Raw genomic sequence first — 14105 nt, 5'->3', positions numbered from 1 at the left:
TTTCTCAGAGGCAGAACTGCTCTAAAAATCATTTCTTAGTTGAAGTAAGCATCTAAGTGCCAACGATTAAAAAAGTTTCAAAAATCTGTTAACAGTATATCAGAAATTAGGCTTTTTTGATAAATGGGTAACTAAAACAAGTATTTCTATCAAGAATGTTTACATATGGTCAATCAAGAATTACGACCAAGAGGTACATATCTTGGTCATTTTACAGTTGTGAAAGAAACAGTAAATGTTCTCTGGGGGATAAACTATTAAATGGTAACAGAGTTCCCAAATCATCTCAATCATTTTTTTTTTTTTTGATTGTACAAACCACAGAAAGTACATTAAATATTCAGTAGCAGTTAAATTTCAAAATTCAAAACCCTGTCAGGTCTATTTTAATTTATATTATTATGGCCTTTCTTTGCTCCCATATCAGCCTGCTAACTCTAATAGCTAGTTTTGTAGGTTAGCTAGCTAGCCTTTCTGATTCTCCTGTAGCTACCATGCTAATTTAGCCTACCGACTTCCCAGAAGCATAAAATGCAATTGTCAGTTCTATTTTTATTGATATTTTGGTGAATATTTCTCTGTTCTAATCCACTAATGAAGCTTTGCTAACATACCAGGACAGTTTTGCCGCAGAGAAATGTTTGTGAAACGAGACCTTGGCATGGATATGAGCTCCAGTGTTATTCAGAAAACTGTGTGCATGTAAACACACTCCACATCTTGCATTAGGAGAAGAGTAGAAGGTCCCAGTGCCAGTATTATGAGCTTAGAAAATGAACTTAAGTTAGTGATACATGCCTGACGTAGTCCAAACATGGGTTGAATACAAAAGTTGTCAATAAAGGTCAGATCATTTTCAGGAATGAGGTTCATCTTTAATTTTCCAAAGTTGCATCTTTGGCCAGATAAATCAGATAAGTTGCAAGTGGCAGTTCTGAAATAATCAGCAGAAAGAAAGTTATGAAGAGCACTTGAAACATTTGGAGCAACCAAAGAAATGGTATTGCTTGTCAAATAATAAGTCGTCTTTGCATCAAATCTTGAAAATGTGTTGGACCAGAACTGGAGTCAGTTACTGCAGATTGTCCCTGAAGAGTTTTGCAGAATTGTCTTAATTTGCCCGTGGAAATAACAAATGCAGACATTTGTCAAAGAGATCGGGCAAAATGTCTGTTATTGAACCTTGAATCTGTGACACTGTGGTTACAGTAACAGTCTCTGTTTATACATTATGATTCTGTATTGAACTGTTCAGATTTGACTGCTATCCAGTGGCTGATGAAGGGTTGATGTTTGTGCATGTGGATGGCAAAATGGTGCTCAGCAGGACAGCGTTCACACACAAGTATGTTCTACAAAGTTTTTAAGGGGCTAGTTGTGTGTTTTGCTGCTCTGATGTTGTCGTTCACCGTGGTGATTATTATGAGTTCGTGTGTGATTGTCAAGATTTTACAGCTTGCTGGCAAGCTCTGATTGGGTTGCATTAACTGGAAACGCTGAGTCCGAAAACAAGGCAGCCATCAGGCAACCATGTTTGACTGTAATGTTTTTGCCAAAGTCACTCAGCACTGTATGGTCATGGAGTGAAAACGTCCGTGTGGAGTCCAGATTGGAGACGTTGACCATCAAAGATTCACAAAACCTAAAGAACATTAAGCAATGCATTAAAGGACGTTTTATTTTTTTAGCCACGCTAGCGGCTCAGATCAAATTTAACTATTGGATGTATCGGCTCACATTTTCTGCAAACATTCATGCTTTCCAGAGGATGGATCCTAATAATCCGATGACTTTTCCTCTAGCATCACGAAAATTTGGGATTTAGTGCCAATTAGCAAATGTTAGCATGCTAACAAGCTAAACCAAAAACTGTGAAAACGGTAAGCATTATACCTGCGAACAATCAGCATGTAGACATTGTCATTGTGAGCATGTTAGCCTGTTACCATTAGCATTTACTTCCAGGAACCGTCTAAAAACAGCACTAATAGAGTCACTAATGTGGAGACGCTCGGTCATCTTAATATTAAAGAATATTATTGAACTTTTTTTTCATCTTGCAAACACAACTTACATAAAATTACAAATATGTGGCTTGTCGTGAATGTAGCACGCATTGCTAATTGCTCATGGAAGCACGTCACAGTGACGCACAGTGTGACAGAACAGCTGTTTCTGGTTCAGTCGGTCACAGACACACTGTTAAAATAAGGTATCAGCTGTCAACTTGTTTTGCACTGAGTGATTGTGTCCGTTTATACTTCACACACTCTAAAAACTGGCTAATGTGTGTCTGAACTGAGGCATCTGAATCTGTACCAGCTCCTGACCTTGACCTCTGACCTACAGGGAATCATTTGGATTAGAGTTTCAGTGACTCATGGGAGTAAAGTTTGGCTGCTGCTCAGCATTATTTAGTCACAAAAAAGGAATATGAGAACTTTTAAACAACTGAAAAAGGACATTTTTTTGTTTTCTGCTCGTGTCTCTCTGCCCTGGATGTATGGTGAAATGTGCGATGCTATTCAAGAAGCAGAAGTTTGAATTGGATAAGGGGGAGTGGCACCAAACTCACAGTATAAGGTTGATGTTTTCATGTAAGATATGTTTTTTAAAGACACCAAGTATTTGTTCAGAACTTGCAGTATATTTACATTGTAGTCCTATTGGACAGGAACAAGGGTCTTCAAGATTTCTAAAGGAATGAAAATCAGCCATAAGCAACTCACTCGAGTATTTTTATTTCTTAAGTATTTTTATTACAGTTTCATCTCTTACGTCAAACCAGTGTGAGCTGTACAAATGCTGTTTTATCACCAGATCAAGTCCCGGTCGCTTTGGGTTTAAAGTCTAAACGCACGAAGTGATCACTTTGCCTTGTTATGACATGTTTGTATTAGTTAACATGCTGCTTTTGCCTTTAAAGCCTTCAGATGTGTGCTAGCTGTAGCTGACTGTCACCGCCCATCACGTTAAAAAGACAAAATAAGCGCGTTACCAGTGTTTAAAGAGCGTTTGCCAGTGAGTGCAGCACAGACGAGACTGACAGATTGTAGCACGACAGCATTTAACTCTTTTTCCAGATTGTAGACAGACTGATGCCTTTCTCCATGACACTTTCACATTGTTTTGTCATCGCGCCACATGTTTTAAATAGTAATCAAACCCTCTTTCCCCCCGCTTCACATTCTGGGAGCTGACCAACAAAACCATTTTCCCACTGGTGGCCTCTGAGCAGCTCTGCTGCAGCAGGTGACAGGGTTTAGTGCCTTGCTTTAGGGTTAAGAGCACTGGTAGTGACAGTAATTCAAAACCAGCTTTGCATTCAAAAGTGCAATGTATTCGATATGCTTGTGAGAGGACACGACTATGCTGGTTACTTGCTGATGTTTTGGTGGATGCAGACTGAAGGCTGGGACAGATCCCAGCAGTGTGCTCATTGTGAGTGTCTCAGGCTGGCCTGACCTGCCTGACCTTGACTTTCGGCCTTGTTGATGTGATAACCATTTCGATGGTTGGCTTAAAACTAACTGGACAACCTGCAAATTCTGCACTGTAACCACTGGTAACCGATCTTTAAACACTGAACAGCCAGAGCAGATGCCTGTTGCGTACATCAAGTATGAGCTTGTGTTAACGGAACAACTTTTGAGAAACTGGAGAAAAAAAAACAAAACAAACAAACAAACAAACAAAAAAACTGGCAAAAGGTTTAAAGATGCAAACTCAAGAAATGTAGTTTTTAAATTTTTTGTTTCCATCTGCTTTGTTCTATTATACTGGACTTCAGTACCCTAATTCCATCGCATTTTGGAGCAACTTCAATCTTTTTCTTATATTAACCTTTGGCTTGACCTCCTCAAGTACACTGGTGAAATTAGAGAGAGGTGTCATGTGGTATGCCAGCTGAACGGCCAATTAGGGAGCGGTGCCAAACAGTGTGAGCAGGACAATCTGACAGTGTGTGAGCTGACCTTTGAGTGTGTCTCGGGTCTGAAACAGATTTCCTTCTCTGCCTGGTTCTGTTCTTTAGTTGATGCCACCATGTTTGTCTGAACCAATACCTGTCTGTCAGCATTAATAAAGAAACATGAAACATGTTGAAGAAACACAAGGGGAAACTTGATTTAACTCTGCACTTCACTGTTCTCTTCCTGTGTGTGTGTTTCCTACCCCACCTGAGCTAACTGTCCCTATATTTAGAGAGCACTGGAGGAGGAGGAGGTGCAGCACACTGATCTCAACCTGCTGTCTTCAAGTAAGATGTCTGTATCCAGTATCCACTCTGTTTGACAAGAGCTACATGCAGTGGAAGAAGATCTGAGTACATATATTAATGTGAAAATACTCCACTACAAGTAAATGTCCAGTATCTCAAATCCTACTGAAAAGTACAAGAACAAGCATTTATGACGCTGAAAAACACCACAAAACAAAGAATTCGTTACCGTCTTAAGTAATATTTATTAAGTGCTGAAAATAAATACAAAACATTTTTGGAACACATCTGGTAAAGTGACAAAGACCTGCTTCAGTCAAGTTTTCGCTCATGAGAAAAAGTTTTGATTTACTTTCTCAGCTTTAGCTGCAGTTTGGACCTCTTTATTTTTTTGTAACTCAGGTAGAAAGTGTTCAATCAGTCACTTTCATAATGACCTCAGGATCAAGAGCTCGTTTACCCATTTCCCAAATGACCGAGAACAACCTTCCACTTCTTACCAGAGAGTAAAACTGCAGTGACAAACGTGGAACCGGCTGCTCGAGGAAACGGTTTGTCGGGGAGTTGCTTTCTACCCAGAGCTCTCCGGCTGGAAGAGAACTGCTCATTTGCAGCATGAACTGATACAAAATATGAGCAGGCACTGACACGATGGCACACAATGCTATTTGGATGACTCATGAGGACATATTTCACAAGTGCACTGCCATACAATGCTTCTACATCCAATTAACCAGACTGAGAAAATATTTCCTGTATTAATTCCAGTTCAGTTTAGCAATTAGTAGATTTGACACCAGATGAAGTGCTCTGGCAAGCACGCAGACATATGGCTAGCTGCTAGGAGTCTAAGCTAACTACATTAGCAGCACATTCACACACTACATAAATAAATTTGACAGAGGGTTAAACATGCACTCTGCTACTCTGCACAAGTTTGTTAGCTGGCTACTCCTGGATTAATTACAAGGGCCATAATGGATTAGCTCTGTTAGCTGAGACACAGCTGTGTATCGGACTAGTGAAGGCCTGTGTGTTGTATGTCCTGTAGAAGGCACTGACTCTCTTTCTGATGCTATTAGTAAAGGAGATTGTACTGCAAGAGACATTCAGCGCTAAGATATATCATCGACGTGAATTTCTATGGAGGTAAATGCAGACAAGACGGGGATGTGACAAAAGAAGGGACTCAGAAAGAGATGAGAGTAGTACAAAAAAACTGAGGTGGGGGGGCAGCCATTGGAGAGATGAGCAGCAGCCCATTCAGGACACCGATCAGTGTGTGTGTTCAGTCACAGCTACGGTACAAGACTAGTGTGTGTTCAGCCATCGTCTATGTTAAGCTGCACTCAAAGGGTTAGCATTTCTATTTGTGTGTTAGGTTACACGTAGGAAATGGATTCTTTTGTGTCTGTAGCAATTTCAGTGTTAGACATTCAGCCCTACGTTTCTGACGAGATCTGAAAAGGCAAATGGTATGTGTGATCCAGTGTGTGTGTGTGTGTGTGTGTCAGGCTGTTCAGTCATCCACTCCTATGTTGCGGAACAGGTAGGACATGGACTCTCCGTTGTGGATGCGGCGGATGGCCTCTGACAGGATCATGCTGATGTCGACCGTTTTGATCTTTGGACACTGGAGCTTCTGGAGCTCGTGGGGGATTGTGTTGGTCACCACCACCTGGGGGAGAGAAGAAGGGGAGGGGGAGTGAGTGGGAGGACCGTGACCTGAGGAAGACGGGAGTCAAGAATGACGCCAGAAGAAAAGATATCAAAGGACGCACTCACCTCATCAATGGCCGACTCCTCTATGAACCTGGGGGCGTCGCTGGAGAGGATGCCGTGTGTTGCCATGACGAAGATCTTGTAGGCCCCTCTTTCTTTCAGTGTCTCCGCTGCTGCCACAAAGCTGTCGACATCATCGATGATGTCATCCTGCGGGACAAACAGACCCAATCAGCCCTCAGCAGTCAGCTTGTAACAGTGGCTTAACGCCCTCTAAGCGGTCCAGGCCGTACATGACCCACAAGACTCTTTGTTCAAATGACTTTTTTCAGCCATAAAAGAAAATTGCTCCTTCAGAGTGGTCCCTGAATGCAACACGCACGTAGCAGATGAAACGTCAATGCATCATGACGGCTGTCAGGATGACTAAAGTAGATGCAGAGCGTCGTAATGTCCAAGAGGAGTGGACTCGCGATAATTTTTTGTTGAAGTTAAAGGCAGGCATGCTCTCACCACTATGATGGCGATGCGTCCTCCCACATCTCCGACCACAGTGATGGGAGGCTTCTCTTTAGGAATCAACACTGAGAAACAAAAGGCCACACAGAGAGAAACGGTGAGAACTGCTGCACAGTGCACATTATTGAGTCAACACTTCTCTGTGGTTGTGTTATTTGCAGTGACAGAGCAAAAATCAGTGTGTGAGTATCTGTGTATCGACCAATATGCAGTATAGTCTGTTACATGGTGGTTATAGGATTTAACAGTGTTATGTGTGTGTGCTTGCTTTACATGGTATCTCCATGCTGGGGTGAATGGCTCCGGTGGTCTTGACGGTGGGCGGGGAGTGTCGTCCATCTACCTGGTCCGACTCTGCGTCCTGAGCTTCACCGTGGATCACCGCTATGCCCAGACGCAGCCGCTCGGCAAACGACTGAGCCCTGCACACCCAGAGAGGAAAATTCAGATACTACACACTTTGGCTCCCCCCGGTGGTAGTATCAGGCTGTGGCATACAGCAATGCATGCTGATATATTAATGAAATAGTCCCTTCACTCCCCCAGGGGGGGAAAGAGTGGTGAGAGTGAGAACAGCAGAGGTTCATGATTAACATGTTTAACACTACAACGTAATGAGTGACAGCTCTGCGGCTCAGCTCAGCTCAGCTGAAGGCGACTTCAGAGACAGCGAGTGAGGAGAGAGTACCTTTTGGCAGAGGCTGGAGATTTGGCCACAATCACAGCATTTCTGTAGTCAGGGATCTGAAGGTTCATGGAAAATAAAGACACACAGTAAACAGTGAAATCTGCATACAATCGACCCTCCCCCGCAATGATTAAATATAGCTTAGCAGCTGTGACTGGGGATGACAGGCCTGTCGAGCTTTGGATTTCTCCACACGTTCAGTTCAGGTTCATTTACTCTTCATTAGATTTAGGGAAGCAAACTCTTCACCTGACTTAGCTTTTCATTTGTCTTGTAGCATGTAAGTCCAAGCAGGGTTTAATTAAAACTAAACAACAGCCCATTATTTGTATCTGAAATAGGAAACCAACACTGTTTTTTATTTCCATCCCTTTTACAAAGCTTGACAGGCACAGCAACAGTGACTAAGGGAGGTGGGGCTTGGCGAACAGTCAGTTTAAAAGAAGGGACAAAGGTGATGTGCTGTCGTAAACATGGAGGTCCTTTAATATGCAAGTCATGACTTTCTACCTCTTCTTGTATGTACTGCAGCAGGAAGGGGGAGGCTCTCAGATTGTCCACTGGGATGTTGAAGAAGCCTTGAATCTCTTTCTGATGGAGGTCCATGGTGATCAGGTGGGTGAGACCTGCACAAACACGGTCAGTTTGACAGTTCCAACAGTTGTGGAGGCCATGTTCTAATTTACCGATTCACTTTGCCTCGCTCTGTTTTGTACTTACCAGCTTTACACATCATAGAGGCGATGAGCTTGGAGACGATGGAGCCCCTCTTCCTCATCTTGCACTGCTTGCTGTAGGGGAAGTAGGGGAGCACGCCTGTGATGCTTCGGGCACAGGACGTCCTGCACGCATACACCATGATCAGCATCTCCATTATGGTGGTGTTCACATCTCTGATGGGAAGAAAAGGCAATGAGGAAGAGGAGGAGGAGGAGGAGGGGATGGTGATGATCAAACAGTGAGAAGTTTCAGGTAAGGTTTCATCATTTTCAGTTTTATGTGTGATCGTTCTTACTTGGACACCGTCTGGATGACGAAGACATCTTTGCCTCGCACTGACTCTTGGATCTGGACCCGCGTTTCTGTGGAAACAAACAGGCCATGAGAATGAGAGGAGCAGCAAGAAAGCGTGCACACAAACACACGTTCACGCACACACTCGTACCTCATAACAAAGCCTGCAAAAGCCTGTCAGCTTCATTAGAGCATTAGAGAGCTATCCTTTGTGCACCCCCTGCCAGGATACATGATTTTGCCCATCACCGACAAAATGTGTACATTTTTAGACTGATTTCTACTTTCCAGACAGTTTTTATTTCTAAGCACACCACAGATCTTGCCTGTAATGAAAACTGCTCGAGATGTTTCATCTACCACGCTGAATATTTGCTGTCTGTTTTGTCCCACTTGCATCAGCATCGTGTGATAAAGCAGCGACTGTCTGTCAAGTCTTCCTTAGAACTGCTGGCAGACGAACTGTGCTGACCAGATATACTGCAACAAAATCAAGCCCACTGAACACACATGGTGGAAAAGATAACAGCCAGTTTGAAATATTTGGATGTGAGTAGTTTGTGTCACACACATACAAGCAAGTAAAACTCATGGGCTAATGAGACACGTTGTTGCACAAATACCGCTGCAGTGGTGAAACATTTGTCAGAAAGAACCAATTACAGCTCCACACTTTACCACAATTTAACAATGAACCTGGGGACGTACACAGTGAAACAGCAGTGTAATCATTTATCTGTGAGCTCTTCTCCATGTGTCTTCATAGCCCTCCACCAAAGTTTTTTTTCTTGACAAATTCTAATTATTAGTATCATAATTATTAGAGAGGGATTAATTACATAGCCAGAATATTGTTGAAAAACCTTACTTTGCTGCATTATTGGTTTTATAACCCAGCTGAGACCTGTACTGTAATGACCAGGGGTTAGAGCTAAGGTTCTAAATGTTAAGGAAATGTAAATACCTACATTTATAAACCACTTTTACCAAAGTGCTTCACAATGTTTTTGTCGTTTACTCGTCTTTTTTCTGACTGTATAAACCACCACATAAACGTAATGGATTATAAAAGGACTTTAAACTTGAAAGCCTCTCCACTGGATGATTTCAAACTTTTAATTTTGCACATTTTTAGAGATGTGATTTCTTTTGAAGATGCTTGTAGGTGCTTGCATCTTACCTCTATTAGCTTCCTGGTACACCTGCACCTTGCCGAGCTCCACCCCTAACCGCCTGGGGGGGGGGGGGGGGGAGAGAGAGAGAGAGAGAGAGAGAGAGAGAGAGAGAGAGAGAGAGAGAGAACTTGAGCTTAGGTTTTCAAAGGCATTTCAGAGACATTGATTGGCCTGACAGGAGAGTTACAGTGTTAGTTATGTTCATGCAGAGAGCATGAAAAGCAAGCAAGAAAACACACATTCAAAAAGGGAAAAATATAAATGATTAGTGTAGACATTTCATTGTTGCTTCTCTTCAGTTAATCACACCTGCTTACTCTGCAGTCTGTAAATGTTTCGCTGTAAATTGTTAACATGCTGTGTTTTCCTCCCTGCCTCTCTCTCTCTCTCTCTCACACACACACACACACACACACAGTATGAAATGTAAATACTCCACTTGTTTCCTAAACATGCACAGACTCAGTCGTCCTTGTGGAGTCCAGGAATGCATGGTACGCATTTCAAGTACACTCTGCAGTTCCTGAATGTTTTAACACATAACTTGTGAGGAAAGTAAGTTCAGTGAGGAAATATGGCTGAATTCATATTCTTTCAGCTGCGGGCAGATTCTACGACAGGACTGTTCTCGGGTGAAAACCTTATTTCACCTCAGTGTCAAACTGACACTGGGTCACTTATTGCTCAAAGACGTATTCTTCTCCCTCTGGAGAGTCCAAATCCATCTTCTGCCCCTCTTTGTCTCAAGGATTTGATGACTTTTCTATATTTAGAAAAAATATACCTTGAGAGGCTCCACAGATACTTCAGCTCCCTGAACTCGATCTAATAATCTGAGCATTAGCATGTAATGAAAGTATTAGTATCACTTTGTTACACTGCTATTGTTATTTAACTCACTTATTTTGTATATTTCTGTAACACGTTTGTATTATTTATATTTTCATCTTTTGCTTTTTATGTTTTATGGTAATTATCTTCTGAGTCACCCAGTTGGGGTAGGTCAAACGTTTCTGCGTTTGAGTGGGTAAATATATTTTAGTTCTTTTTGGATAAAATAAAGAAAAATCAATATCCTCTGGTCTGGCATGCACACAATGAATGTTTTTTTTTTTTTTCAGAAGTTGTAGACACAAACATAAGATATTTCTGGAGCAGTATGAATATGGTTTGGGGGGGGGATCTGCATCACCAAGATAAGACCAAAGCTGCAGGAAATACTTCATCACTGTGAATGAGATAACTCTTACTGTCTTTAGTTAAGCTTCGCCACATTTCTTAGTGCTAGCTCGAGTTTGCCAATTCAGATGGACATCCACACTTAGCTGTCAGGAAGCATAAGTCAACAGTAAGTCAGCTAAGGTGACAGACCTGTTCCTCAAGGACCGGCGGGTTGTTTGCTCCAAAATAACCAGTTTTGCTTGGATTCCCGTGCTCAATTACGTCTGTGTGTGTGAGTGTAACACGTCATCCGTGCCTCCTATACTCACTCTGCAATCCTCTTTCCCAGCTCACGGCTGGAGGGGTGCGAGTTGGCGGTGAAGATGACCAGGCCGCCCTTGGTGTGGTTCATGTCTCTGGGGTCTCGGCCGCTGCTCTCCCCACACTCAGGCAGTGGATCCCTGGGCACCCACGCTGCGCTGAGACCTTCCTGCATTGGACAGAGGGCAGCGATTTCTTTCTTTAACATCAATGTGGCAACTCTTGTTACACAAGCAGAGAGGGAAAACTCGATATTACAAATTAGCATTCTGATAGTGATCTATGAAAAACTCTGTTCAAAGTGGTGCTGACGTTACAAAGATGCACGAACTGTGGCAACGCTCTTTAAAACAAGCTCCATCTGAGAGTTCGATCAGGAGAAAGAGCCCTGTGCCAAAATGTGACAGTTATCTATGAACTTCCTGCAAACAGCAAGGAGGAATTCTCATTTTAGACTGAATGACAGCCTTACGCACACTACTGCAGCCACATCCTGGAGAAGAGGGGATGATCTTTTACGAAAATTCAGCTGAGCCTGGCAGTGGGACCAAATGTGCAGGATATGCAATACCTAGGACACATTTCCTATTGCGAGGTGAATGATAAATACTGTGTATTCCCACGTAAACCCACCATAGTATAGTTAATGAGATTTAACTGTGAAGGGCCATCTGTCTTTGCAGCATCCAACCTTTTTTTTTTATCTTTCACACACTTTACTTTCTACACCTGCTGCTTCCCTCTGTACTGCTCTACAAACTGACTGATTGCACAGTCTTTCTTCCTTTATAATGCTGTGTTTAAGTGTTGTGCGTCTGGCAGCATACTGTATGTAGCCTACGGTCTGAAGGGTCTACAGGAGGAAAAGCTTTTAGTAAGTCTTTCTGCACACACACTTGAGGATGTTTGTGGAACAGTAACACAGAGCAAACACAAAGGCTGGGCTGCAACCAGATGCCATATGCAACCATGTGCAACCAGAATATGTACGGCTTAAAATAAGTGATGCTATATAGTCTGAGCATTTCGACTTTCTTTTATGGGTTCAACTACGTTTAATGGGATACCTTGTGCGTTTAATGGGAGGTAACGTTATATATCGTTTATCCCAACTGTCAACACAGTCACGACATTAGCTTCCTCATGTTGCTAAGCTAGCAGGACAACACAGGATTCTGCCGTCTACGATGCTGTGTATTACTCGAGAGAGAGAGTGTGTTAAAAAGTTAAACTGTGTGCTCAAATACTGTTTGAAATGACTATTGTATAAAAGCAGTTAGACGAATTCAGTCAAATCAATATCTGCTTATATTAAATGTTTGGCTGTAACATCGTGAGATAGCGTTAGCTAACGTTAACGCAAGTACTAACGCGATAGCTCGCAAGGAATTATCTGGCCGTGGCATAGCTCTTGAATGCGCGAATTGATTTTTCATGCATCGGAAATCAAGTCAAAATAGGTTAACGACTGCTGAATTAAACAAAACACAACAAAACTCCTCACCAGCTTGTGTGTTAGGTCCGGTTACAATCTGCAACCAACAGTATTCGATTGTTCAAGCCTCCAGCCCTTTTCAACCTGTTTCCCTCACTCCGTCTGCTTCTGCGATGGACAGTTTTGATGGACGTACAAGCTCGACGAACCAGGAGCCAGGAAATGGTAACGGGCTGGTTTCAAGATGCATTCAAGTGCTCATTGTAAATCCGTAAACAATAAATTTTTCTCAGAAGTAATTCATGATCGTCAGTAGTGATTCAGTGATGTCCAATTTTAAAAGGCAAACGCTATTTTTTCTAAGTTTTGTATGTGCATAGTTTGACCGAATTCAGACACACTCAATCTAATTTCAAATTAACAACAAAACGCACTATTACGTGGAGGTATGCTATTTCCGAAAACAGTGAACTCAACCTTGTGTTTCAAAGATGAAAAGGTACCAACATATTGGAAGCAGTGTTATGCAACAAAATGATTATTAGGTTTATTACGTTTTCTCTTCCTTGTCTTGTATTTTGATGCTGATGTACTGACTGTAATAAGCTATTTACCTACAACTCGGTATAACTATCGGCAATCGTAGACGCATATTTAAGCCACTGGTTTAGTCAGTGGACAGAAAAAGACACGTGTCTATACACATAACTGGTCAAGTGACTTAATGATTGAACAACATGACTTCACACTGAAAGCCATCCGGAGACATGTATCCCTCCTGACAGGCCACTTGAGGGCAGTGTGTTTTTTTTACATGCTTCACACAACATCCCTACATCACTACTTCAAGTTTCGAATAAACATGCCTTCATGTGTTACAAAAAAATCCAACATTCCCCCTCTCACTATATACTAAACAAGAACAGCTATTGTAATCCCTTGTCAATTATATACAAACATGCAGTCAGGATGAGTCACTGCAGAGATGCTTCTGGTTGGAAATGCAAAGAGGTGCTGGAGATAAATCTCATTTTGTGATGGGAATGTTGCATTTAATGGGCAAAATGTTTACTGAAATATCACAAATTTGTTTTCTTATATCACCACCACTACTACTACCATCCTTTAAATAGGCACGTGAGCACTTCTTCTCACGTGCACAGACTGAAAGAGAAAGAGAGCAGGACTCTCTTTGAGTGTAATAGATACAGCTAAGTGGCTCATTAATTTACAGTTTCCTCCCTGAGACATATATTGACTCCTGTCTCAAACCAACTGTGTCTGTCTAACAAAGCCAGAAGAACGACATGCAGAAACAGCAGGAGGGGTGATGCAGGTAAACTCTTTAAAATCAAGCATTTATTCACTGAGTGTTAGTGTTAACACAGCTCCAGGGTAGTGAGATGCTTTTGCATTAACAGAGACAGATTTATAAATACTCTCTCACTACCATATGGGCTACTCTTCAGTGTTCTTACATAACTCACTGGATATGTGGAGGAGGCAGAGAGCAGCATCCAAGCACTGCACACTGCCCACACACACACACACACACACACACACACACACACACACACACACACACACAATGAAAAGTGGAGTTTCAAATCTGGAGGAGGTTGGACAGAGAAAGAAGACAAGTTAGATGTTGCAATTAGAAGTCAGGGTCAAATTCACTGATATGTGCTCTTCTCTCTCCCTCTGACCGTCTTCATGACCACAGCATATGTGCATTTAATGTAGGCGGTATTTATATGGTTATGCAGACTATGCAGGTTTGGATAGAGACTGAATCTTTTAGTGACATCTAGTGGTGAGGTTGCAGACTGAAACCAACTAGCCATGCTAACT

General features: G+C 42.1%; 1 protein-coding gene across 1 annotated transcript; it reads right to left on the bottom strand.

Annotated features, from left to right (window-relative positions):
• Window positions 1-4444: 4444 nt before the first annotated feature.
• On the bottom strand, window positions 4445-12459 carry LOC143334704 (phosphoribosyl pyrophosphate synthase-associated protein 2). The gene is made up of 11 exons (XM_076753624.1): window positions 12324-12459; window positions 10828-10988; window positions 9343-9395; window positions 8164-8230; window positions 7869-8041; window positions 7659-7774; window positions 7149-7204; window positions 6734-6882; window positions 6455-6525; window positions 6005-6151; window positions 4445-5897 (listed from the first exon to the last, which is right to left on the bottom strand). Exons 2-11 carry the CDS (start codon window positions 10908-10910, stop codon window positions 5739-5741), a joined length of 1074 nt encoding a protein of 357 aa, XP_076609739.1. The 5' UTR covers window positions 10911-10988; window positions 12324-12459; the 3' UTR covers window positions 4445-5738.
• Window positions 12460-14105: the final 1646 nt, after the last annotated feature.

The sequence above is a fragment of the Chaetodon auriga genome, chromosome 16, assembly GCF_051107435.1.
Source record: "Chaetodon auriga isolate fChaAug3 chromosome 16, fChaAug3.hap1, whole genome shotgun sequence".
Taxonomy (NCBI): domain Eukaryota; kingdom Metazoa; phylum Chordata; class Actinopteri; order Chaetodontiformes; family Chaetodontidae; genus Chaetodon; species Chaetodon auriga.
This window is presented reverse-complemented; position numbering and strand designations above follow the sequence as displayed.

Excerpts from the sequence above, each read along its gene's own strand:
- LOC143334704 (XM_076753624.1), bottom strand. The coding sequence starts at position 10,910 with ATGAACCACACCAAGGGCGGCCTGGTCATCTTCACCGCCAACTCGCAC. Across the intron at positions 8,042-8,163 it reads GTCATCCAGACGGTGTCCAA|AGATGTGAACACCACCATAA; the intron begins GTAAGAACGATC and ends TCTTCCCATCAG. Across the intron at positions 6,152-6,454 it reads GACGCATCGCCATCATAGTG|GATGACATCATCGATGATGT; the intron begins GTGAGAGCATGC and ends TTTGTCCCGCAG.